Source organism: Musca vetustissima, unplaced genomic scaffold (assembly GCF_032173495.1).
Source record: "Musca vetustissima isolate MV318-11 ecotype Yass unplaced genomic scaffold, APGP_CSIRO_Mvet_v1 utg1801, whole genome shotgun sequence".
Classification (NCBI taxonomy): domain Eukaryota; kingdom Metazoa; phylum Arthropoda; class Insecta; order Diptera; family Muscidae; genus Musca; species Musca vetustissima.
Genome location: NW_026889554.1, coordinates 20,674 through 42,746, shown reverse-complemented (window position 1 = coordinate 42,746; position 22,073 = coordinate 20,674). Strand labels below are relative to the sequence as shown.

Below are 22,073 nucleotides of genomic sequence, written 5' to 3'. Positions count from 1 at the left end.
ATGGGCCGATCTGCGTTGACGGTGAATATCGCCGTCGAATGAACCATGGGCTGTACCAGCTATTCTCGGACATCCACATTGTTAGACGTATTGAGCTGCAGCGACTACGTTGGCTAGGTCATGTTGTGAGAATGGATGAAGATGCCCCAGCCCAGAAGGCATATAAAAGCGAACCAGCCAAGTGGAAGACAACATTGCCGAATATGGTCTTTCAAACTGGAAATACTGCGCAAAAGACCGACCTGGAAATCTTTCTTAAGCTCGGCTTATGGAACGAAAGTTCTTTCAAAAACCAGCTAAGTAAAGAAAAATTTATAAATTTTATTAATATTTAATTTTCCATCAAATTTGTCAATTAAAAATACTAATTATCTGAATATCCGACTTATTATAATATACCACTATTAATGGCGTATTATGTTTTATTTCTTGTTGATTGGTAAAATTTGGCCTTTTTAATTTTTCTAATTAAATTTTAATTTATTTAACAAATATGCATTATTACAATTTACGTTAACGTTTAGTATACGCCCTTAAATTAATTTGCACGATACAATTCATATTTGTTTTATTTTATTTTGTTTTTTCAAACCGAATTTTAAAGACTGCCATCTATAAAGGCCATACAATGTTTGTTATTAAAATTTTCTATTCAATTAATATTCATCACAAATAAACAAAAAAAGAAATATGCAAAATAAATGATGAAAAGGTGCAGAAGAGATTGGGAATAGGAAGAAAATATGAAATTGAAATTACGCCCAATAAAATTTGCAACAAATAAAATCATAACGAAGGTGCCCCATGTGACAGACAGACAAACAGAGCGACACTAATAAAATATTTTGTGATTGTTAGTTTTTAATTTTACAACTTTGTTGTTGCTTTTGTGATTAATGGTCAATGTCCCGAAAAATGTAGAAAATTGCCATAGAGAAGTATATAGAGGCAGGAGATGTTTGATGTAGGTAGGAAATTAAGAAAAAGGAAAAGATGAAAATCTAAATGAACGTATCATTAACTTGGCTATTACCAGACACTGTGCCATTCACCGAACATCACATCACCAACACATTCTCATAATGCACTCAGCTCATTCACTATTTGTTTTGGGGTGTGTAGGAGTAAGGCAAAATAGTTTGTTGTTACCATTGCTGACATAAAAACATTCCTACATATCTACAATTATATTTACATATAATGCCATACATGAAATTGTCAAGCCCCGATAGCGAAAGCAACTGAAATTGAATGAAGAAAAAGACTAAAAACAAAACTAATAAATTAAAAGAATTAGATGAATTTTTTTATTAATAATGGCAAATGAAAGCAAAACCATGACAGAACCCGCAAAAAAATCGAGAGTCTTGTGGTTTTTGTCATATTTATGTGAAATAAAAAGTTGTTGTTTTAATTTTTGTTTGGTGATTGACCACAATTTGTGGTGAATGAAATCTTAAATAATTTCAAAAAAAGTAAAAAATAAATCCAATCCTTTTTAAGGTCCTTGAAAAAATATTTCCACGCTTTGATAGTCCATGAAAATTCCACGCTTATCCACAGTCAGAAATACGTACTTACTTAGCTGGGTTGTGTCAGAACTTTTGTTCCATAAGCCGAGCTTAAGAAAGATTTCCAGGCGCGTCGGTCTTTTGCGCAGTTTTTCTAGTTTGAAAGACCATATTCGCCAATGTTATCTTTCACTTGATCTTTCCATCTTTTTCGTGGCCTTCCCCTTCTGCTTGAACCATCAGCTGGTTCGCTTTTATATGCCTTCTGGGCTGGAGTATCTTATCCTTTCTCGCAACATGACCTAGCCAACGTACTCGCTGCAACTCAATAGTCTAACAATGTAGATGTCCGAGAATATCTGGTACAACTCATGGTTCATTCGACGGCGATATTCACCATCAACGCAGATCGGTCCATAGATTTTTCGGAGAATTTTTCTCTCAAACTCCCCAACAGCTGCCTCATCTGCTTGCGTAAGTACCCATGCTTCAGATGCATTAAATAGCACTGGTAGTATCAGCGTCTTGTAGTGTGTGAGTTTGGTCTGGCATGAGGTGGCCTTGCTTATGAGTTGCTTACTCAGACTATAGCAGCATCTGTTGGCCATCACAATCCTTCTCCGAATTTCAAAACTGATGTCATTAGTTTTATTTATGGCGGTACCAAGGTATATAAAATCTTTGACTACCTCGAAGCTGTAGTTCGTAAGTTCCACAGTTGGTCCGAGTCTACTGCGCGTTGATACCATCAGCTTAGTCTTCTCGCCGTTTACTGTCAGACTCACTTTCGCAGACTCCTTCTCAATTTGTTCAAAGGTGGCTGTTACCGCTCTCAGTGTTCGACCCATTATGTCGATGTCATCGGCGTAGGCGAGTAACATGTGTTGTTTGGTGTACAGAGTGTCATTTCTGGACAATGGTTTCAGTCGTTCACACAGTACGCTGGATAGCACTTTATATGCGATGGGAAGGAGACTTATTCCTCTATAGTTGGCACATATCGTCTTGTCTCCTTTTTGGTGCACGGGACACAGGATGCTGAGGTTCCAATCATTGGGCATGTATTCTTCTAGCCAAATTGTACTAATCAGCTGGTGCATGCTCCCTACCAGCATCTGACCACCACTCTTGAATAGTTTGGCTTGGCAAATGTTGATTTATTATTCTATAGCCGATTGATTGCTATTCTGACTTCACCTTGGCTTGGCATACACTCTATACCGTCATCTATTATTGGTTCTGGGGTATTCTCTTCACCGCTACTATTTGATACCAGAATTATTTCAAAACGCTCCTTCCAGATCCTCAGCGCGCTGTCTGTATCTGTCACCAGGTTTCTTTCTTTATATCTACAGGAGGGTGTACCTGCAGCACAGCTTTCGGTTTGGTGTTTTACCCGGTTGTAGAATTTTCGGACCTCATTCTGATTTGCTCACGTTTTTCTTGTTCTTTCATCTTTTTTCGGAAAACACGTTTCTCCTCTCTCATTTTCTGCCGTTAATTCTCCATCACATTACGTGTTGCTTCTGTCTGCAGGGTCGCCCTATACACTGCGTTTTTCATATCAGTAGCATTACGACACTCCTGATCGTAGCACGGATTTCCTGATTGTGGTCTTTGGTACCCAAGTGTTGCTTTTGCTGCAGTTTGTAGGGAGTGGGCAATTCTTTGCCATTGTGCTTCTATATTATTGTCGGGACAAGAAGTGCTTTCGTCAAGCTGATGAGTAAGTTGAGCGGAGTAGGCTTCTATATGTTGTCTTTGCAGCTTTACGACGTCAAATTTCCGTGTTACATTAGACCGCAATTTTGCTGTTACATTAAGACGGGTGCGTATCTTGGCTGCCACAAGGTAATGATCCAAATCGATATTCTCTTCTCGGATCAATCGGACGTCTAAAACACCGTCTATCACAACGTGATCGATTTGATTTCTCGTTGTTTGATCGGGAGAAATCCAAATGGCCTTGTGTATATCGAGATGCTTGAATCTGGTGCTGCTAACTACCATGTTTTTTGCTGCCGCGAAGTCAATCAACCTCATGCCCTTGTCTGTGGTGGCGCCAAAGATATTTTCCCTTCCGATTTTTGCATTAAAATCTCCTAGCAGAATTTTAATGTCATGGCCAGGGCAACAATCATATGCTGTTCCTAGGCGCTCGTAAAATATGTCTTTGGTCTGTTCATCTTTATCTTCGGCCGGAGCATGGGCGCAAATGAGACTGATGTAGAAGAACTTCGATTTTATGCGGATTATAGCAGTTCGATCATCTACTGCAGTGAATCTGGAGACGATGTCATTTATTCTCCTGTTAACCATAAATCCGAAGCCAAATTCATGTCTATTCTTGTAATACAGTGTCTGATTTACTTACGCTTGTCCCTTCCCATCGCATTTCCTGTAAGGCAATAATATCGGCTTTGTATTTCTTGAGTACATCCGCCAAAGCGAACACTGCGCCTGTTCTGTACAACGTGCGAACACTGCGCCTGCACATTCCAAGTGCAGATTCCCAGATCGTGGTCCTTTATACGTTTGCGGGGGTCGTCGACATTAGGTGGTTTTGATTTTCTTTGCTTTTTCATAGTAGGTTCCGAGTGTAGGCAACTAACCCGACGCCTCATCCCATTTTTTATAGTTCTTATGGGTGAACTCGCGGCACATATTAGCTCACTATTTCATCGGGTGATGAAAATAGGTACCCCTGGTGGCACCACGGGGAGGTCAGTGTCCACAATTGAGATGAAAGAGGACCAAGATAAGCCTGAACTTCGCCATGTTAAAGCCAATCAGAGCTGTTGCTTGGTATCTATCATCCCATACGCCACCCCCCATTTTTCAGACCTTGAAAAAAATTTTCTTTAATAATTCCACGCCTTGTTTGAATCCTTGAAAACATCTTCTTTAATAAATCCACGCCTTGTTTTGGGCCTTGAAAAAATCTTTTTTAATGAATCCACGCCTTGTTTTGAGCCTTTAAAAAATCTTCTATAATGAATCCACGCCTTGTTTTGGGCCTTTAAAAAATCTTCTTTAATGAATCCACGCCTTGTTTTGGGCCTTGAAAAACTATTCTTTAATAAATCCACGCCTTGTTTAGGGTCTTGAAAAAATCATCTTTAATAAATCCACGCATTTTGGGCCTTGAACAAATCTTCTTTAATGAATCCACGCCTTGTTTTGGGCCTTGAAAACCTATTCTTTAATAAATCTCCTCCTCATCTCCTTTTAATTTTCTCTTCCCACCTGTTCCAGTATATCTTTCAAAATGTTATCATTTAAAATTCCTTCTCATAACCTGACAAAATTCCTAGCATCTTCCCAAATGACAGCACCGATGAATCATCCTTTTGGTCGCTGTGATTTGCGTCAAAATTTCTCGTGCCTAGCCTCAATCAAGCGGTCATTTGTAATTATGTATTGATGTACAAATGGTTAAATGTCATCGAATAAATAGACATGACAAAAACAATGCAACCAAAAAACAACAAGACGAACAGCAAAAATGTAGTCCAAAAAAATTGGTAGGTTCAGTATTTGCTGTTGACGATGTCATTGACGTTTTGCTTAATTCCCCATATTTATTTTTGTTGGGTGCCAATTTTGAAATGTATTTAATATATATTTACAAATAAACATTAAATAAATTTTTTTAGAACGTTTCGTGTGAGCAATTAAACAAAAATACTTCTTTACAAAACTCATGTTGGCCAGTGGGTCGTATGATTACCGTCAACACGTATACGCTATAGGATACTCTTTATATTTGTTTACGTTACGACCTAATGTTCAACAGAATAAAAATATATATTAAATGTATTTATTTTAATTACTGAATTCTGAATTTTTTGTTTTGCGGAACAACGACATCTCAGTGAAGCTGTGCTGCACCCACCCCAAGGCTCAAAAAAAAACCGAAAATGTTGCAAAGACGCGAAACTAAATATTACAAGCAGCAGCTGTTTGTTTATGTTCGATTTGATTATGCCATGGTATTTGCATGTCTAGTTGACAGTTTAAGGCGTGGATTTATTAAAGAAGATTTTTTCAAGGCCCAAAACAAGGCGTGGATTTATTAAAGAAGATTTTTTCAAGGCCCAAAACAAGGCGTGGATTTATTAAAGAAGATTTTTTCAAGGACTCACACAAGGCGTGGATTTATTAAAGAAGATTTTTCAAGGACTCACACAAGGCGTGAATTTATTAAAGAAGATTTTTTCAAGGGAAAACTGAGGCGTGGATTTATTAAAGAATATTTTTCAAGGGAAAACTGAGGCGTGGATTTATTAAAGAATATTTTTCAAGGGCCAACTGAGGCGTGGATTTATTAAAGAATATTTTTCAAGGGCCAACTGAGGCGTGGATTTATTAAAGAATATTTTTCAAGGGCCAACTGAGGCGTGGATTTATTAAAGAATATTTTTCAAGGGCCAACTGAGGCGTGGATTTATTAAAGAATATTTTTCAAGGGCCAACTGAGGCGTGGATTTATTAAAGAATATTTTTCAAGGGCCAACTGAGGCGTGGATTTATTAAAGAATATTTTTCAAGGGCCAACTGAGGCGTGGATTTATTAAAGAATATTTTTCAAGGGCCAACTGAGGCGTGGATTTATTAAAGAATATTTTTCAAGGGCCAATTAAAGAATATTTTTCAGGCGTGGATTTATTAAAGAATATTTTTCAAGGGCCAACTGAGGCGTGGATTTATTAAAGAATATTTTTCAAGGGCCAACTGAGGCGTGGATTTATTAAAGAATATTTTTCAAGGGCCAACTGAGGCGTGGATTTATTAAAGAATATTTTTCAAGGGCCAACTGAGGCGTGGATTTATTAAAGAATATTTTTCAAGGGCCAACTGAGGCGTGGATTTATTAAAGAATATTTTTCAAGGGCCAACTGGGCGTGGATTTATTAAAGAATATTTTTCAAGGGCCAACTGAGGCGTGGATTTATTAAAGAATATTTTTCAAGGGCCAACTGAGGCGTGGATTTATTAAAGAATATTTTTCAAGGGCCAACTGAGGCGTGGATTTATTAAAGAATATTTTTCAAGGGCCAACTGAGGCGTGGATTTATTAAAGAAGATTTTTTCAAGGGCCACACGAGGCGTGGATTTATTAAAGAAGATTTTTTCAAGGCCTAAAACGAGGCGTGGATTTATTAAAGAAGATTTTTTCAAGGCCTAAAACGAGGCGTGGATTTATTAAAGAAGATTTTTTCAAGGCCTAAAACGAGGCGTGGATTTATTAAAGAAGATTTTTTCCCGTCCATAACACACATGAATGAGAATGACGCCACAGTTGACAACTATGGCCAGTGCCTCATCATGTTCCACAGATTTTTCTTGGCATCCGTTGCGTCTTCGTTGCATTTATTTCTAGCATAACAATTTTGTTCTTAATAGGCGTTGCAAGTGCTCAAGAATGCGTGACATTAGTTCTGACTATATGCCGACATAACTTGACGCCATTTGTTGACAACAACGCAATGACTTGCTGAGTGGAAGAAAATCAATTATGGCACACAATAAGGGAAACGCATTTTTGTCCGATCAATGTTTGGAATTTTTAGAAATAGAAATATTAAAATATCTTGAGTTTCTAGTGTGTTCTTCATTTCACTCACACAGCCCACAAAGTAATTATCAAAAAAATTGATTGGCCATAAATATGGATCTTGTTAACAAAGAATGGCGCTCAAACAATTAAATGCAAAACAAAAAAATGTTAATAAACTGTAAAATAGCCACTTTCAAAATAATTAAAGAATTTTATTAAAGAAACATTTTTAGTTGTTTACCTGGCCAAAGATATCAAGAAAAAAAAGAACTAAAAAAAAATTAGACAGCCACACTCCTTTGATAAGTTTTTTTTGGTGATTTATGGCAGTGCATCTTTTCATTTGCCCCGACAATGCTTCTTCTTATTCACTTATTCCGTAAGTAGAATGCATTTTTGTTTGCCATACTGAAAATTGTTTATAAATTATCCTCGACTTTGATACCGATGTAGATCAAAGTAAAGGCATAGAATGTGCAAAATGTGTAAAGGCAGCGAAAAAATCAACAACATCATAGACAATTTATACTCCAATGGAAAATGTAATTTACGGCCAGGTTCTCCAACCGATGATTGAGGTTAATGTGTGAAAATCACAAATATGGAATTTATTTTTGCGTTTCGCCATCTGCTGGCGAGTTAGGGGTCATAAAAACACTTGACATTCCAGAGTAAAAATCAAGTGGTCATTATCAATTTTTTGGATTATTATTTGTTTGTTTTATTTTCAATGACATTGGGGAAAGTCGACGGTGGGGCACGCTGCTTCACTTTCCTTCGATAATCAATTATTGGTCGATCAATCTTCAATCTGTAGGGTGTATATTTTTGTTTTCTTTTCCAATGTGGCATTCCTTTGTATTTTGACAGCTTCGATACAAATTATAATTTATGTTTATTGATTTGATGGCTCTCAATTCATTTGTTATTAACAAAGACACAAAAGCAACAAAGAAATTAATAAAAACCTAAAAAAATATTTAAATATTTAACATTTTTTTTCAGGGAAAAATATTTTAATAAATTTGTGAGAGGATTAACAGCACAAAGAGTTTCAATTTTTAACAAAATTAAATTCATAAAAAGCGAATGTATCAAAAATAATTTTGTATAAACATCAATGATTAACCTGCGGAATTTTAAAACTCAAATATTCTTTAATAAATAAGTGGCTAATTTGACTTTCAAAAAATTAGTCATTAAAAATTTTCTTGTTTTACTTACTTAGCTGGCTTATGACAGAACTTTCGTTCCATAAGCCAAGCTTAAAAAAGATTACCAGGCGCGTCGGTCTTTTGCGCAATTTTTCCAATTTGAAAGACCATATTCGGCAATGTTATCTTCCACTAGGTATTTCCATCTTATTCGTGGCCTTCCACCATCTTCAGCTTTTATATGCCTTCTGGGCTGGGACATCTTCATCCATTCTCACAACATGACCTAGCCAACGTAGTCGCTGCAGCTCAATACCTCTAACAATACTCCGAGAATAGCTTGTACAACCCATGATTCATTCGACGACGATATTCATCGTCAACGCAGATCGGCCCATAGATTTTTCGGAGAATTTTTCCCTCAAACGCCCCAAGAGCTGCCTCATCTGCTAGCGCAAGTATCCATGCTTCAGATCCATATAACAGCACGGTTAGTATCAGGGTCTTGTAGAGTGTGAGTTTGGTCTGGCGGGATGTGGCCTTGCTTTTGAGTTGTTTGCTCAGACCATAGTAGCATCTGTTGGCCATCACTATCCTTCTCCGAATTTCAAAACTGATGTCATTTGTTGTGTTTATGGCGGTACCAAGGTATATAAAATCTTTGACAACCTCGAAGCTGTAGTTCTCAAGTTCCACAGTTGGTCCGAGTCTACTGGAGGCCTTGCGCGTAGATACCATCAGCTTGGTCTTCTCGCCGTTTACTGCCAGACCCACATTGGCAGACTCCTTCTCAATTTGTTCAAAGGTGGCTGTTACCGCTCTCAATGTTAGACCCATTATGTCGATGTCATCGGCGTAGGCGAGTAACATGTGTTGTTTGGTGTACAGAGTGCCATTTCTGTTCACTTTTGCCTTGACCTTGAATGACCTTTTCCACGGTCTGAATCGCCGTTCGGTATTAAAGCGCTCCGAGAGGTCCTTTCCGACTTTAACTACTGATCTTGTGCCAGTTAAAGTTATCCTGCATAGCCGTATTAATTTTGCTGGAATGCCAAACGCAGACATGGCTTTATACACCTCTGAACGGATAGGGCTGTCGAATGCGGTTTTATAGTCGACGAATATGTGGACTGTGTCGATGTGTTTTTCGTGTGTTTTTTTTCCAGGATTTGGCGCAGAGTGAAAATCTGGTCAATGGTGGATTTGCCAGGTCTGAAGCCGCATTGGTATAGTCCAATAATGTTTTTGACCATTGGCTTTCAGTCTAGCGTACTGTGTGAACGGTACGCTGGATAGCACTTTATATGCGAATATTTATGAAAAATATCCTTTAAAAAATCGGAACAAGTCTAGTTTAGGGCCCCCTCAGGGATCGTTTTGAAACTTTGCTAGAAAAAATATTATTTAAGAAATCCACGCCTATTTTGGTGCTAGAAAAAATATTATTTAAGAAATCCACGCCTACTTTGGTGCTAGAAAAAATATTCTTTAAGAAATCCACGCCTATTTTGGTGCTAGAAAAAATCTTCTTTAATAAATCCACGCCTTGTTTTGGGCCTTGAAAAAATCTTCTTTAATAAATCCACGCCTTGTTTTGGGCCTTGAAAAAATCTTCTTTAATAAATCCACGCCTTGTTTTGGGCCTTGAAAAAATCTTCTTTAATAAATCCACGCCTTGTTTTGGGTCTTGAAAAAAATCTTCTTTAATTAATCCACGCCTTGTTTTGGGCCTTGAAAAAATGTTCTTTAAAAAATTCCCAACTTTGATAGACCTTATTATTAAAAATTGTTAAAGTACTCATATTTTGTCGATGGAAATTGTCGAAAAATATATCCACTGCGAATTAAATCGATTTTCTATTCTATTTTGATTTTTTTTTCAATTTCTATTCATGAAAATAATTCATTAACACTTCATCAATGTCAGAATCCAATGTGAAATGACATTTTGATGAAATGGCAAAAATTACAACCTTCCCAATTAGAAATGCTTAATAATTTAACACATTTGAGAGGTTTGCATACATCCCTCTTCCCTCCGTTTCTATCACAACTTACATTGACATAATGTCGGAAAATAAAACATTTTCGAGAACATGTGTTCGATTCGGAGGAAAACCATGCACATTCATACAAACATATTTTTATCCAATATTTAACACTTTGCCCAACATCGGTAATTTCGTTATTGCTACATTCAAGGTCATCATCGGAACTTTTGCACTTGGTATTTGAAATTCGCATCATCATGGTACATTTGCATGCAATGCCATTTATCAATTTACGAAAACGAAAAAATCTTTGACAAATTATTGAATGGCCACGATAGATGGAAATGCATTTTTAATTCAAAGAAGGTCCATGAAATCAATGGACCTTCATGCTCCATTGAATGCAATGGCGAACACGAGCAGCAACAAAAATTACGATGATCCAATTGCGTTGTATGTAGTTTTAATTGTATTGGAAATTAGCATTTTGGTATATAGAATCAAAAAAAACCGATTAATAATTACAATTTCACAGCAACAACATTTTTTATTATTAATGACAAGTTGTTTTTATCGGAAAAAATTTTTGCGTAATTATTGTATGTAATCATCATTCGTTCGTTACGTGATTTGGAATTTTAGAAAATTAATAATTTTTTAAATATTTTCTTAGGAGACATCGATTTTCTTGCTCCAACGAACAAAGTACAGCTCGCATTTAATATCCGAATTGGATGAAATTTGGCATTGGTCACTTATTTGGCCCAAGGACGAACCCTATTGAAATTGAGAAAAAATCGGTTCAGATTTAGATATAGCTCATATATTTTCGTTCGATTTTTTGTAAATGGTGCACCAAAGTCCCTATATATCCTTCGTTTTGCACGAAATTTGGCATAGAGTACTGAATTAAGTCTAGAAAGATGTGTGTCAAAGTTCGTGAAAATCGGTTCAGATTTAGATATAGCTCCCATATATATTTTCGTCCGAAAAGACCCTATATATCCTTCAATTTGCATGAAATTTAGCATAGCGTACTGAATTAAGTCTAGAAATATGTGTGTTAAATTTCGTTAAAATCGGTGCAGATTTAGATATAGCTCCCATATATATTTTCGTCCGATTTTATGAAAATAATGCACTAAAGTCCCTATATATCCTTCAATTCGCATGAAATTTAGCACAGCGTACTGAATTAAGTCTAGAAAGATGTGTGTTAAATTTCGTGAAAATCGGTTCAGATTTAGATATATGTAGCTCCCATATATATTTTCGTCCGATTTTATGAAAATGATGCCGTAAAGTCCCTATATATCCTTCGATTTGCACGAAATTTGGATTTATAAGTAAATGAAGAACTCAAAATGTGGCCGAATGCACAAAAGATACTGAAATAAGTATGACCTAACATGTGACAAGTTTCGTGAAATCGGTTTAGATTTCAATATTTTGCCTTAAATTTATTTACATAATTTTGTCCCATTGTTATAAGCAACTCTATATCTGACCAAAATTTAGTATAGATTGCAGAATGGCATGTTTAATTTCATGTTAATGGTCCTTCGAAAATGCGATGTATGTTTTACATCTGTTGGATATACCCAAAGTGGGTATCAAAGAAGGGTATCATATAGTCGGCCCCGTCCGAATTTACTGCTTGCTTTCCTTACTGGATAAAAATATTTTTTTAATGTCCTATCATTTTTTTAAAATAAAAACTCACACATACTCAAAAATATTTCTTAAATAGTGCCATCTAGACTGCAGTAGCTCAGTTAAGTAATAATACTATTTACCTCCTAAAAATATAGAAGTAGGAACGTTAGCAACACTGAAACGATAACAAACAATACAAAATCGACGCCGTTAACCACTGGCTTTATACTCTTCATTAGTCAAAGGGAGGGGGATCTACCCTACCAAAATCGAAAACAAATTATTTATTCAATGTGTAAACTCATTCATGGCATACTGTAGTTATTATCTTATTGACACATTCTTTTATTTTTTTACCGTTACGCCGATGTTTTTTATAGAGAATCAATAGAAACGTCGACTTTGCAATTTTGATTAAAAATCGTCATCGATTGAAAAAGACAATTAATCGATAAGTCGAAAGTCGATCTACTTATCCCTAATCATAATTTGCCTAAACCTCATTCGTAAACAACACGGTTTCCATTTAGTCTCTATCCCACCTCATTCGTAAACTTTCGGTTATACCATTTTGAGTTCATCTTTATCGGCCATTTTGTCTTCTCCTCCCATTCGTTAGCAGGTGGAACGTTTTTCAATTTTTTCAGTCGTCGTTTTTATTTTAGCTCCGTTCCAAAACCTAAAAGAATCTACTAATTTTACAAGTTTTGCAACTTTTTACTCGAAAACCGCTCCTGAACCCATAAAACTGGTAAAGCATTGAATCAAATTTAAGACAGCACAAAACAAAATGGCTTTCTCTTTGTAAACTTTTTGTTATGTTGATTTTGAAGTATTGCCATCGAATTTAGGCATATTTACCAGATTTGCGTATTTTGTACTCTGAGACTTGAAATGTTTCCCTTTTACTAGCTTTACTATTAAACAAGTGAAAAAGCGTTAAGTTCGGCCGGGCCGAACTTTGGATACCCTCCACCACAGGTATACTGACAGGTATTTGAAATGAAAAAGTGGACCGATATTTATAATTTTAAATAGAGATATTTGGTACCCAATATGAACCCACTGTACCAAATTTCAGCGAATTCGGTTGAAAATCGCGCTTAAGAACCTCAAAATACCGAAAAATTGGGGTGCCCTTATATGGGGGCTACCAGAAAAAGTGGTCCGATATTTATAATTTTTAGTAGAGATATTTGGTACGCAATATGAACCCAATGTACAAAATTGCAGCGAATTCGGTTGAAAAGTGCGCTCAAGAACCCCAAAATACCGAAATTGGGGGTACCCTTATATGGGGGATATCCGAAAAAATTGACCTATATTTAAATTTTTTTGTGGAGAGATTTGGTACCTGCTAAGAACTCAAAATACTAAATTACAGCCAATTCGGTGAAAAATACAATAAAAACCCAAAAAATACTGAAAATTAGGAGGTACCGTTATATGGGGGCTACAAGAAAAAGTGGACCTATATTTATAATTTTTTGTGGATACATTTACTACAAATTCGCTTGAAAAACGCGCTCAAGAACCCCAAAATACCGAAAATTGGGGGGTACCCTTATATGGGAGCTATGCCTAAACGTGGACCGATATATCCCATCTTCGAACTTGACCTGCCTGCAGACAAAAGACAACCCTATGCAAAATTTCAGCACCCTATCTCAATTCCTTCAGAAGATAGCGTGATTACAACAGACGGACGGACATGGCTAGATCGTCTTAGAATTTTACCCTGATCAAGAATATATATACTTTATAGGGTCGGAAATGAATATTTCGATGAGTTACAAACGGAATGACAAAATTAATATACCCTCCATACTATGGTGGAGGGTATAAAAAGTACTGGAACAGACCATTTGTTGGCGAAGGTTTGCGTACGACGTCGCTTGAGTCTTGGCAGAACGACGATTAACAAGCGAATTTTATGAAGGCTGGAGTCTTGGAGGCTTCCCACTGTTCTCTCTCTCTCTTTTATTACTTTTTTTTCGTTTTTCCATATATAGTTCCTTTGCTCCATACAGTTCCTTTGCTTCAAATAGTTCAAAAAATGAACTGGATCAGAGAAAGGAATTATATTAATTAAAGAACTGGAACTAGTTCCGTTCGTTCCTTTCTCGGAATAGTTCCAATGAACTAGTTCGTTCCGGAACTACCCAACTCTAGAAATTATTTACAAGTGAGACAAGTGAGCCCTACAAACGCAGAAGATTTTTTAAGAAAAAAATTAATAATTAATAAAAAAATGGACAAGAAATCGAAAGAAGCATTGCGGCGATATAAGAAGGCACGCAAGGCTGCCGAATCGAGCAGTGAAAGCAGCAGTAGTAGCAGTGACAGTGAATCGGGCTCATCCAGCTCCTACAGTTCGGAAGATGAACGTCGACATCGCCATAAGAAATCGCGTCAACCTGGCATGCGACGTTCCAGCAGCTCCAGTGGTGATGAACGCCACAAGCGGGAGAAGGAGCGACGTTGCCAAAAGAAATTGGAAGCCAAACGTAATCATCTGAAACGTAAACTCAAAGAGGCCAAGTTGAAGAAAAAAGCCGCCGCGGCAGCTGCAGCCCTCAGCGGTCATTCCCATAGGGCATTGTCGCCAGCCACGCAGGCCAAATTGAAGAAATTGGCAGAACGTAAGCATTTGCGGGCTGCCAGTAAGGAACGACGTGAAAGAGAAAAGGAGAAACATCGCGCTTTGAGGGAACGCGAGAGGGAGCATCATCATCGTAGCAGTCGTTCGCCAACGAAGATTACAAAGATACGCATACATCAGGATGTGAATAGGCAGAAGACACCACCTAGGGTACATCATCAACTGATGTCAAGGGAGAAGATAATCATTCAGACCCGTACCCGGGATCGCACCCCGTCGGCTGAGCGGGAGCGATTGCGGCATGAGAAAATGCGTCATGAAGATATGGCCCGGGAACGGGAGAGGCGAGAACGTGAAGCAGCACGTGATAAGGAAAGGGCGGAGGCTTTGGCCAGATGCCAGGAGAGACAAAGGGAGCGAGAACGTTTGGCTCGGGAAAAATTGCGTCGTGAGGAAGAAGAAAAATATGGTAAGCCCATGAGTGAACGTTTGTTGGCCCGAGGTCCTGAACGGGAAATGGGTGGTCGTGGCTTTGAGCCACGTGATCGTTCCCTGGAAAGAACCAAACGTGACATTGATCCCTATGATCATGGCTATGGACGCAAACATCGTCCAGATGATTATGATGAAGGTAAGTTTTTGAAAAACACAAAATTATCAAAGTCAATCATTTTCACAATCCCTTCTATCTCCCGCAGAAAGTGAACGCCGTGCCATTCTGGAACGTGAGGAACTCTTACGCGAGCGCGAATATCTTGCACGACGCCGTGAAATGAGTCCCTCAGAATATCCCGGCTCCAGTGGTAGTCGCATGCGTGCCGACCCCCGAGACATTTATCCCGAAGATGATCGAGAACGTGCCTACAAGAGACCCTTCATTGAGGAAGGTCGTGGTGGTGGTGGCGGTCGTGAACCATGGCTTTCCGAAAGAGAAATACGTGCACGTGAAATGCATGATCCACGTGACTATCGTGAAATGGAACCTGACCATTTATATCCCGAGGAACGTGATCGTCTACCTCCACCAAGGGAACGAGAACGGGGATATGTCGGACGCCCAGGATCCGATTGGAAACGCAAAGAATGGGTTGGCAGTCCACGTGAATGGCCCAATGATGAACCAGGACCATCTCATGCTTCCGGTCGTGGTTTTGGTGGACCAAAAAGAGGTACCGGCTCTGTTTTACCGCCCGGCAAGATACCACCACCATCTGCACGCGAACCAAGACCACAGTCGGAAACCGACTGGGATGCTGAAGAGGGCCAAATTGAAGTTTCCAAAAAGCCAGAGTCCGGCCGCGATGCCTGGTTGGAACATGACAAACGTGATTTACCGGAAGCACGTGAAAAATTAGCACCAGGTGGTAGACCATGGGATTGGCGTGAGCGAGATGAGCCATCTGGACCACCTAGCTACTCACGAGGTCCACCTGGTCCCATGATACATCATCCACGTAGTGAACGTGGTGGAAGAGGTGGCTATCGCCGTGGTGGACACATTATACATGGGGAACGTGCGCCTGGAATTCACGGCTTTAGAGCCCATCATCCACCAGCTCTTTTGAATTTGCCACCATCCGGTGGTGGTGGTGGTGGCAGCTTCCATGAGGGTTCACCTCGATTCCCCAACAAACGTAATATGACATACACAAATCCCAACATTTTGAAAAAACAACAGGCTGCCCTAGCTGCTGCCAACACGGCAGTGGCAGCTGCAAAAGCTGCTGCCCAAAGTGCTGCTAGCGGTACCACAAATCCCAGCATTTTAGGACAAGCTGCGGGAGCTGCCAGACCAGGTCAAAGCGCAGATGATAAACCGGAAGCTGGGGAAATTGTGGGAGAAGCCGAGGAAAAACAAACGGCAGTCAGTAATGCTGCTGAAGGTGCACCCGAACAAAGTGAGCAACCAAGCGGAGAGACACCACCCGAAAAGGAAAAGAAATCCGGGGAGTTAAGCGAAATCAGTGACAGTGACGATGACATTTTGAATAAGACCGAGAAGAAGGCAAAACTAGATAATGAAGATTCAAATTCCCAAACAAAGACGGAAGATAAGGAAGCAACCGAGGAGAAAGGAGAAGAAGAGGAGATTATGGATTTTGAAGAAATTTCTGATGGAGAGTTGGAAGAAGAAAGGGCTGCCAAGGGTAAGATATAAGCTAGGCCTACTAGAGAATATACAAATAATGCTTTTATTTTTCTTTAGGTGTTGGTGATGCCTTGGGTGTGGACTGGTCATCGCTGGTTGCAGAAACCAAACGTGAACCCACATGTGCCACCACAACCGCCAAACAAAAATGGCAACCACATCGTATTATTTTGGACATTGGCATCTCTATGCGTATGGCCGGCGAAGAATATGCCAAGGAATTGCTGAACAATGCCAAACAGCAATTGGAAGAAGAAATGAAAGAGGAAAGCAGCAGCAATATTAAATCGGAAGTCAAAGATGAGACAACCATCAAATCTGAAATAAAAGATGAAGTTTCATCCTTGTCGACATTAGATGAAGATTCTCAGACTGCAGTGGAAAATGATGAAAATACCTCGGACATTAAACCCAAAGAAGAGAAACCAGATGTCAAGCCACCACCCACAGAGACCATAAACATTGATAGTCTACCACCTTTGGCTTGTATGCAGGTGGCTCAACGTAAGCTCCAAATGGAACGTAATAATTTAATTGCCAACGCTTGTGGCCTAAATAGTAGAGCATTGAGTGCCCGTCAAGATCTTAAATTACGCCGGCAGTTATGTGGCCTTCCAGCAAGAGAGTGTCCCATTTCACGTAATATTCCCGTTACTAGTGACAAACTTAAAGCTATGGCTTTAGCGGCTTTCCAGCGAACATTAGAAGTTAAATAAATACAATTGAGTTATTTCCCAATTTATTTACTTTAAGGCTGGCTGGCAAACAGAATTCAAACTCAAGTTTATTTGTTTGGAAAATATGCTTAATTGCATATACCTACTAGACACGTATATATAATAATTTAAAATTGTCAATGTTTTAGGCAGTAGATTGTAAGATCATATACTTATAGATATACATATTAATAACTAAACCATGAAATCTTTGAAATAATGTACTATGGTACAAACTACCGGGGAAGGTCGATTTTTTGTAAATTTTTTCAATGGGCGATAAAATGAACGTATTGATGTGTACAGTTTTCAATCGTTTGACAAAATCTCATTGAATATCAATAACTCCTTGGATTCTTTAGAATATAATGACAATTTTAATTTTGGAATAATTTATTTATTTTTTCGATGATGACTTATCTTTTTCCATATCAGTATATCGGAAACGGATATTCGTGTCTTTATATTTTTTTTTGTTTTTCAGTCAATTGACAATTTTTCAAAATATCGACTTTTATCCCTAAGTTTTCTTGTACTAGTAGTGTATGAATGAATTGATGAAATAAATTGAAATGTCTTACCGATGGATAGGTAAAAAAATATCATCGTATTTTCAATTTAATGCAAAGTCACAACGTACCAGACATCTAATCTTTAGAAATACATAAAATCGGGTAAGTATTCTTGTAAACTTTTTTGATCTTTTATAAATAACGGAAATTTTTGATTTTTTTTTTTGTTTCTTACAGTGATTTTAATCAATTCCGAAAAAGAACTACTTCGAATATTTATTGAGGCAATGAAAAAGTGAAGCCAAATTACGTTTCATATGGTGAGTATATAGAACATATTTGTCAATATTCATACCGTTTAATTAGTAAAATGAAATAAAAAGAAAAAATGGATGTGTATATCTTTGGAAAGTACCCGAAAAAAGAATAAAAAACGCAGTATTAAAAATGAAAACAATCCATCTGGGAGCTAAGGCATGAGCTTCGATTGAAAATGAGGCTAGGATCTTCAAAATATATCAAGTTGAAGGTAGCTATTTTATGGAGGATTAAAAATATCACATACCACCTATTCGTCGTCTATAAAGCCGCATTCCAGAGCCCTATCTGTCCAGAGGTGTTTAAACCCATGTCTGCGTTCACCATTCCTGCAAAATTAATACGTCTGTGCAGGATAACTTTAACTGGGACAAGGACAACAGTTAAAGTCAGAAAAGATCTCTCGGAGCCCTTCAATACCGAACGAGGATTCAGACAATGTGGCAGTTTGTCGTGTGACCTGTTTAACATCCTGCTGGAAAAGCTCATACGAGATGCAAATGTGAACACAAATCACACTTTGTAGACCAAGCACTATATGTTGTACTATATGCCTACGGGCCGAACATTGCGAGCGGTAAAACCCACATTTGAAGGATTTGAGAAGGATTCTGCCAAATTGAGACTGGCAGTAAATGATGAAAATATGAAGCTGATGTTATCAATGCGCAAGACATCCAGTAGACTCGGACCAACTGTCGAACTTGAAGACTACAGCTTCGAGGTAATACACGATTTTACATACCTCGGTACTGCCATAAAGGAGAATAGTGTTGGCCAACAGATGCTCGTATGGTCTAAGTAAGTAACTCAAATGCAAGGCCAACTCTCGCCAGAACAAACTCACACTATACAAGACGCACATATTACCCGTACTGCTGTATGGATCTGAAGCATGGGTACTTGCGCAAACAGATGGGATAGCTCTTGGAGTGTTTATCGGAGGTTTTGACAGAATGCCGACTAAAATACTCAATATTTATTTGGCTAAGACCAAGTATTGGTTTGTCGATACGATAAACTTTAAACAGAGTTAGTGGATAATTTATGTTGATTGAAAGTAAGATATTCGTCTTACCTTGCTGTTGATCTGGGTATTTCATTCGGTTTCTTTGAACCCCTTCTTCATACTTCTGTTTTCGAACCAAATTGAAGCCTCATCCTCACCTTTTTTCCTCTATAAGAGGCCAGCAAGATTTTCTTTTCGTCACGTTAAGTCCTTCCGAATAGAGACATGGAATCCAGTGATATACACTGACAGTGTACATGGGATATATAATGGATCCCCATACTGATGTTAGGAATTTAATATATTCATTAGTAACTTCTAACTCTTAAGACTTTAGAAAGGTTACTAGACTCAGAAATTAGAAATACTATTAACCAAAACAAACTTAGCAACTCCCAGCATGCATACATCGAAGGCAAATCAGTGAATATAGCCTTACATGAGGTATTCCTCGACATTGAGGGAGCTTTTAACAATGTGAAGCTAGAAGCCATCCATTCTGCTCTCGTAAGCTCAGGTATCCCCTCACTTCTAACGGATTGGATTGATAGAATGCTGGAAAGCAGAATTGTCAACTCAACCTTAAGAGAGAGTTCCGTGAGGAAATCTGTCCATAGAGGCACACCACAGGGAGGAGTACTATCTCCCCTTCTGTGGCTTCTGGTGTTAAATGAGATACTGCTGAAGTTCGACTATCAAAGGATAAAGGTTGCAGTCTATGCCGATGATGTAGTCCTGCTTGATTTCTAATGACAAATAATAATATATTTTTAATGACAATTTCAGATATTTTGGAAGGTGCCCTTTCAACTCTGTCTTCACTAGGAAACATAAGATTCCTAGTTTCCGCCTGCCATCACTGGGAGGAGTGACCCTAACCCTTTCTGAAGAAACAAAATACCTTGGTACTATCCTTGACCGCAAATTAACGTAGAATAGGAATGTTGATGAACGCTCTAAGAAAGGACTGTTAGTACTCTACTCATGCATAGGTAAGAGCTGGGGACTACGACCGGAGATCATACACTGGATGTATGAGACGATCGTCCTTCCTATTCTTACATATGGTTGCCTGAGAAAATAATGTTTAGTACAGCGATCGCCTTGAATCCTGATCACCGGAGCGCTAAGAAGTATACCACCGGCAGCCTTGAATGCGATCTTGAATCTCCAACCACTGGACATTCTGATTAAATTCCAGGCGGCCAGATCTGCTCTGAGGCTCCGGGAAACGGATGCCTTGAAATCGCTGAACTATGGTCACGCTAGTATCCTAAACATAACGCCAGTTTGTGACCTCTTGAGAGGAAATAGTCACATTAGTGACTATGCTCCCTCTCACAGAGACTTTAATTACATCAAAGTAGAGTTTCCTAGTAGGGAATCCTGGATTAACGGCTCCTTACCTCTACCAGCTCTGTCATTCTTTACAGATGGAAACATACAAATCATATAAACTTAACATTGTTTGTAGCGTTTTTCATGCAGAAATTCCTGCAATCACGAAAGCGGCCGAAATAGTAAAATCACTTACTGCCGACATTACGGGATCGTAGGCTATATACGTCGATAGTCAGGCGGCCCTTAAGACGATGAAGTCGTGTACTATAAAGTCAAAAGCAGTTCATGATTGCAAGTCCGCTCTGAATGAAATATGACAGATATAGTCTGTTCCAGTACTTCAAGAATCTACTACTTTTTACTACGATAACGAATTTTCCTTTATGATATCGACGAAAATAGTAAAATCTAGTATATTCTTGCAGTACGGGAACAGACCAAGAGTTAGCTTATGTTGGGTTCGAGGACATAGTGACATCGAAGGGATTGAGATAGCCGACGAGCTTGCTCGAGGGTGCTCACAATCTCCCGATTGAGAGATCTGTGAAACCACCCATTGGCTATTTCATTGGCAAAATCCGCTTGTTCTACTGCGAGGTAGTCGGTAACAGATGGTCAAGAGAACCTGGTTGCAGTATCTCAAAATCTATCTGGCCTGAATTCTGTCGCAAAAGAACGTCTTCGCTGCTAGCACATAATACGAGAGATCAAAATCATTGTGGGGATCATAACAGGTCACTGCAAGATTATATGTCTCACTTTGAAATGGAACTCCGGCGGAGAGGATTACTGTCGTCTATGTGAGCACGAAGAAGAGCTAGAAACAATCGAACATATCCTCTGTAAATGTCCAGACATAAAAAGTTTGGAAGATATGAAATTGATAATCTAACCTTCTTCTCTTAGATATACCCCAACCAGATCCTAGGCTTTCCAAAAATCTGGCATGGCTAAAATAACCATCTCTCTGCTCTGCTTCTCTCACAATCTTTTCCGTGCTCTTCCACTGTCTCTCTCATCTTTGCAGACAAAAAAGAATGTTCACAATTGACTTTAGTCTCCGAGGACGGTTGTTACTAACAACCGTACATCCCTAACCTAACTTCCAACTCTGGTAAACAATTTGTAGTTTGTAATAAAACAAAAACCCAATATCAAAATTTGTTTCTTTGTTAAGTTTCCTTATATTTAGATGTTACCTTTTTTACTTTTATTAGTTTAATGTTTTTCTTTTTTCTCTTTTTGCTTTGTTAAAGTGCTAAAAGTTAATCTGAACTTTGTTTTAATTATGATTTTCAATACAATTTTTGTAGGTTTTTTTGTTATTACTAGTTTGGTGTGAGGACTCTATGTTTTATTTTTTTCTTATCTGATTTTAATTTGAAAGTTGATCAATAAATAATACAAAAACAAAATTAAACTTTAGCAAACAACTTACAATTATATAATTGAGGGTATGTTTTTTTTATTACTTTTTTCTTGTTTGTTTAGTTTTCAGTTTTTTTGTCAATTAATTAACAACAAATTATAATTAATAATAATAGATACATATTT

General features: G+C 38.2%; 1 protein-coding gene across 1 annotated transcript; it reads left to right on the top strand.

Moving 5' to 3' along the window:
* Positions 1-14,123: 14,123 nt before the first annotated feature.
* On the top strand, positions 14,124-17,339 carry LOC133337244 (fl(2)d-associated complex component-like). Its single transcript, XM_061545493.1, has 3 exons — positions 14,124-15,105; positions 15,173-16,621; positions 16,681-17,339. The coding sequence occupies exons 1-3, from the start codon at positions 14,124-14,126 to the stop codon at positions 17,337-17,339; spliced, it is 3,090 nt and encodes a 1,029-aa protein (XP_061401477.1).
* The last annotated feature ends 4,734 nt before the right edge of the window (positions 17,340-22,073 follow it).

What these genes read in the sequence shown, in the direction of transcription:
- LOC133337244 (XM_061545493.1), top strand. Translation starts at nt 14,124, where the DNA reads ATGGACAAGAAATCGAAAGAAGCATTGCGGCGATATAAGAAGGCACGC. An exon ending in TCCAGATGATTATGATGAAG is followed by an intron (nt 15,106 to 15,172) that starts GTAAGTTTTTGA and finishes TATCTCCCGCAG; the next exon opens with AAAGTGAACGCCGTGCCATT. An exon ending in AGAAGAAAGGGCTGCCAAGG is followed by an intron (nt 16,622 to 16,680) that starts GTAAGATATAAG and finishes ATTTTTCTTTAG; the next exon opens with GTGTTGGTGATGCCTTGGGT.